This window comes from Impatiens glandulifera, chromosome 1 (assembly GCF_907164915.1).
Source record: "Impatiens glandulifera chromosome 1, dImpGla2.1, whole genome shotgun sequence".
Lineage (NCBI taxonomy): Eukaryota > Viridiplantae > Streptophyta > Magnoliopsida > Ericales > Balsaminaceae > Impatiens > Impatiens glandulifera.
Genome location: NC_061862.1, coordinates 144,426,047 through 144,431,424, shown reverse-complemented (window position 1 = coordinate 144,431,424; position 5,378 = coordinate 144,426,047). Strand labels below are relative to the sequence as shown.

The window sequence follows — 5,378 nt, the reverse complement described above, 5'->3', positions numbered from 1 at the left end:
ACTTGATATTAGTTTTATACAAGTTCTTTAATATATTTTTCTTAAAAAACAAAATTTGAAATTTTGGTCAAATGATATCATCGTTAAGAATGCTACCGTGAATAACACTTTATCCAAAACGAGATTTTGATGAAATATTTGACTTATAAAATTTTTTCTAACAAAAGTTATATACAACAATCTTAACGAATAATTTATATATAATAATGCTCCACATTAAAATTATTCATGTTTAACCAATATATTTTACTCGAGATTGATTTACCTGAAATATGAAAGATCAACATAAGAAATATTGATTTGCTCCTTTAATGTAAGAGAAAGAAAAAGAAGGAGAAATGATACATTTGAAAAATAAAAGACGTTAAAGTGAAATGAAGAATTTGAGAAAGATCACGTCAGGTAAAGATATTAAAGTTTCAATAATATATATATTTTTATATATTATAATAATATTATATTATATAATATTATATATTATATTATATTAGAGGACGGATAAGGGGAGAGAATTTGAAGGGAGGGAATGATGTGTCACTACATCATTGGTTAAAAAAGGATAAAAGGTGAGGAGAGAGAAATGAAATTCATTCTCCCAATCATTTCTCATTATATTATATTATATTTTATTATATTATATTGTGTGATATAATATATTATAAATTATAAAGGTTTATAATATTTATAAAAAAAAATTATCGTGAAACTCGAACTCGAATTCAACCAAATCGAGGTCGAGTCGAACTTTGACCGAGTCTTTTACAAACAACTTGACTCATTTACCCCTAGTTGACCGTAATAATTTTAAATGTCTAATCAAATTGTGCCACATTATTCTTTCTCTCATTCCCTCCCTCAAATTCCTTCTCCCAATCATTTCTCATTATATTATATTTTATTATATTATATTGTGTAATATAATATATTATAAATTATAAAGGTTTATAATATTTATAAAAAAAAATTATCGTGAACTACTCGAACTCGAATTCAACCAAATCGAGGTCGAGTCGAACTTTGACCGAGTCTTTTACAAACAACTTGACTCATTTACCCCTAGTTGACCGTAATAATTTTAAATGTCTTAAAAAATTAAATAATAATTTTTATAGTTAAACTTTCCGTTTAATACTCGACAATCTTAATAAACAAATACTAACATGAGAAATAGGCTACCTTAATTAAAGATCATGAATTCCTATCCATCCAACTTGAGAGAAAATACATTCCGTGATATTACTTTTATACAAGTTCTTTAATATTCTTTTACTAAAAAAACAACATTTGAGTTTTGGGTTAAGTGAAATCTTTTCTTTTAAAATAAAAAAAAGTATAAATTTCAATCCTAATTTTTTTAAAAAAAGAAAAGAAATAATTTTGTGGAAGACAGGCTGTCAAATAGTCCCTTGTTACACGTTACTTTCATACCAAACCTTTATGCTCTCTATTTAAAGCCTAACTTATTTTACTCTCCATTATCATAAGAACATTAAGAGATCAAGAAGATCCATTCCAATCCATGGCCATGATCATCACAAGCTGCAGGTTTCTTGTAATTTCACTGATCATCGCCTCGTCACTCCTCATCGATCAAACCGCGATACTAGTACTGGCTGATGTCGACGGTAATTCTTAACCTCTTTCTCGTTTTCAAAACGTGACAATTCATGTAATTAATTGAATTTTATTTATATAGTCGATGATCATGCATTTTGCGACCCGAAATGTGACGCGAGGTGCTCGAAGGCAGGGAGGAAGGATAGGTGTCTTGAGTACTGTGGGATATGCTGTAGAGATTGCCATTGTGTTCCTTCAGGAACCTATGGTAATAAGGATGAGTGCCCTTGTTACAGGGACAAGAAGAACTCCAAGGGACAGCCCAAGTGCCCTTAACTCCATTTTCACCAAAAGAAAAAGTAAAGTGCCTTTAAAGTAAATCTAATAACATATATATGCATTGCATATATACTATGTTGCGTATACATGTATCCATGGTTATATAATTTATATTATTAAATGATGTATTTATGAAATTATTAAAGAATAATAAAATATATAACTATAAGTATATATTTAATTAATTTCTCTCTTCTAACTCTCTTAATTTATTGTTCTTGTCTTGTTTTTGTTTTTTCAACTTTTAAAAAGATCCAGTATTATATATTATGCTTTTACACCACCAATATGAACCAATTCAATCACTGAAAAATAAATGCAAATGATTTGAGCTTAGATAAGTAGAAATAGAAAAAAAAAATTGTATTAGCTAACTTATATTTAACCATAAACTAAATTTACTTAATTCATAACTAAATTATTTACTCTTACTTAACTCATACCAATAATGATTAAGTAAAAAATGAGCAGTTTCCACCCAATTTTTGGTTCGGATAGAATAAGGGGCAATATCTATCCAATTTTCGGTTGGGATAGACCAAATTTCGATTTGAATTAACCTGCATCGATCGATTTATATTTATTTGCCAATAGTCAATAAAATTTCATTCGGGATTGCGTAAAGAGGCAATACTCAGTGAAATGAAATATATTTAGTGTGTATTGATTAATATATATGTAGTGAAATAATTTTTTTTATGTGTATTGATTAATACCCACCGAAATGGGTTAGATATGTATTAATTAATATTAACCGAAATATTTTTTTGTGTGTATTAATTAATACCCACCAAAATATGTTTGGTGTGTAATAACGTATTGGTATTGACTAGTACTCACACTACAACAAAAATGACTTTCGGCGACGCTTAAAAAGACTTCTGCCAACCTTTAAAAGCGTCGCCAAAAACATTACCCACACTTATTCTTGCGTCGCCAGAAGCAGGGTGGGCGCAAGTTTTTACCACGCTTATTTAAGCGTCGGTACAAGCGTTGCCGAAAGGCAAAAGTTTTAACGACGCTTATTTAAGCGTTGGCAAAATTAAAAAACGTCGCTAAAAGTCTATTTTATTTTTAAAGTATTTTTTTTTAAATTTGTTTTTTTCTATTTTCATTTTAGTTGTTATTTTTTTATCTCTACTATTATCACATTTGCCCTTCATCTCTCAAGTACCTGATGAACATAACCCCTAAACCCATATTCAAACACATTATAACCTTAAAAACACTTTAGAAACTAATGAACTCTCTCATATTTTATATACCAAAAACTTCTTCTTTTTCTCCAATGTGGGATAAATGTCATATTAACACCTTCAAATACTAATGAACTCTCTCATATTTACTTTTAATTTAATTAAATTTAAATAATAATTAAATAAAAGACATATATTAATAATACTATAAAAAGTTTAAAAATTATGTTATATAAAAAATATTAATTAAATTTTAATGTTAACAAAATTTTAAGTCAAATTTAATTTTAAAAAAATTAAAAAATTAAAAAAAAATATTTTCAAAGTTTAAAAATAAAACATAAAAATTATTAAAATTTAGAATATTTAAATTATAAAGGTTTTAACAAAGTTACAAAGTTGGTATATAAAAACAATAAAGGTGGTGGTATAGATATAAAGGTTGGCAAAAGTTTTTTTCTTTTAATTTTTACCCACGCTTAATATGGGTTGGCATATAAGGGTCGCTGAAAGTATGTTTTGTTGTAGTGTCAAAGACATAAAGTATGTAGGTATTTTCTAATTTTTAAAAACAAAATGAATATTTTAATTTAAAATTATAATCAAACTTGTTATTAATACCAACATTTAATTTACAAAATAATTAACAACATATTTTATAATTCTAAATACTTTAACCTTTCAAAAAATGTCAAGTTTTACAAAATATATTTAATCGTATAACATCTAACAAGTTGTTCAAAACATACATAATTACTATGTATAAAGTCTTCACAAATTCTTTTTGCCAAAAAAAAAAATTCTTCACAAATTCTCTTAAGAGTCTTTTTAGAACAATTTACAAAATCCTATAAGGGAAACCAACGAATTACGATAATCAAACAATTAACATTTCATCCAAAATTAAAGAATCTAAATCTATAAAATGATCAAAGACTAGACAGTAGTTTTAGAATATACAATTTTAATCTTAGTCATTCGAGCTATATTCTTCGTGACTCGAATTCAACTTTCTAAAATTTACAAAATTAGTAATTACATTGACAATAAAATTTAAAATGTTAAAATATTAATCTCACACATATTTAAAAAATGAAACAATGGATTAAACATATAGTCCGCAAACACAGTTAATCATTTAATTAGGCGCAGAACTTGCCGCCTGACAGACTCAAAGGTAATGTAATAAGATGAATTGAGGAAGAGGGTGATATTAATGAAGATGGATTGACGTTAAATCTTGACATCATTGATTGAATGGGTGACATCGATTGAATGGTTGACATCATTAAGGAAGAGGGTGACATCAAATGAAGATTGATTGACAAAGAAGTTTTACATCATATGAACGATTTTCTTTTCAAATCTAGCATCTGTCTCTACTTAATCCGCTAATTTCTTAGTTTCAACTTATGTTTTATCTACTCATCGCTTGAACTTTTACTTTTTATACTCTTCCTGATTAATATGACTAATTGTTGCATTTAATTTTATAGATCAATATTCATATTCCACAATTCTTTATTTGATTGAGTATCGTCTCTAATTTGTATAGTCGATAGTGATCCCATATTGAGAAATTTTTAAAGAAGAGTGATTCTTAAATAAAGTTTTGAAAAAAAATTGAATAAACCAAAAACCAAATTGAAAGCCACAAATTGAGAAAGAATACATCAACAAAAGAAAATATATTGTTTAAAACTAATAATTTTAAAAAAACAAAAAACTAATAAATAAAAATGCTTATGTGTTGATTGAGATATTGAAATCAACATTGTTACTCACTCAGACTGTAATATTGATTTTCACGTGAAAAAACAAAAATGTACCGATTCTATTGTTAGAATTCATAAATAATGAATTCTTACAAATAATATCAAAAGTAAGAAATATATATCAAAATAAAATGTTTAATTTGATATATATATATATATATCTGATGTGTTTGAAGAAGAAGTTATTGCATCCCTTTATATACGATTAGAATGAATTTTACAATACAAAATGAAAATGCAATATATATATATATATATATATATATTAATATCTATTAAATATATTTCGATAGCCAAAATGACTCACAGGGTTGAAATATTGAAATCATCTTTTGTTGTTCACTCACACTCTAGTTTTGATTAGTGAGTGAAAGAGCATAAATGTATCAATTCTATTAGATGTACCTAGATTCAAATAAAATTAAATTCAAAGCCAAAGTCTTGTACACTTTCTAAAATCATTTTGTAGATGAAGTAGACTTTCGATGTAGCTTGAGGAAATGCAACAAAA

General features: G+C 26.4%; 1 protein-coding gene across 1 annotated transcript; it reads left to right on the top strand.

The window, feature by feature from the left end:
- The first annotated feature begins 1,470 nt into the window (after positions 1-1,470).
- LOC124945789 (peamaclein-like) lies at positions 1,471-1,991 on the top strand. Its single transcript, XM_047486289.1, has 2 exons — positions 1,471-1,625; positions 1,697-1,991. The coding sequence occupies exons 1-2, from the start codon at positions 1,520-1,522 to the stop codon at positions 1,891-1,893; spliced, it is 303 nt and encodes a 100-aa protein (XP_047342245.1). The 5' UTR covers positions 1,471-1,519; the 3' UTR covers positions 1,894-1,991.
- Positions 1,992-5,378: the final 3,387 nt, after the last annotated feature.

Excerpts from the sequence above, each read along its gene's own strand:
- LOC124945789 (XM_047486289.1), top strand. The coding sequence starts at position 1,520 with ATGGCCATGATCATCACAAGCTGCAGGTTTCTTGTAATTTCACTGATC. Across the intron at positions 1,626-1,696 it reads AGTACTGGCTGATGTCGACG|TCGATGATCATGCATTTTGC; the intron begins GTAATTCTTAAC and ends TTATTTATATAG.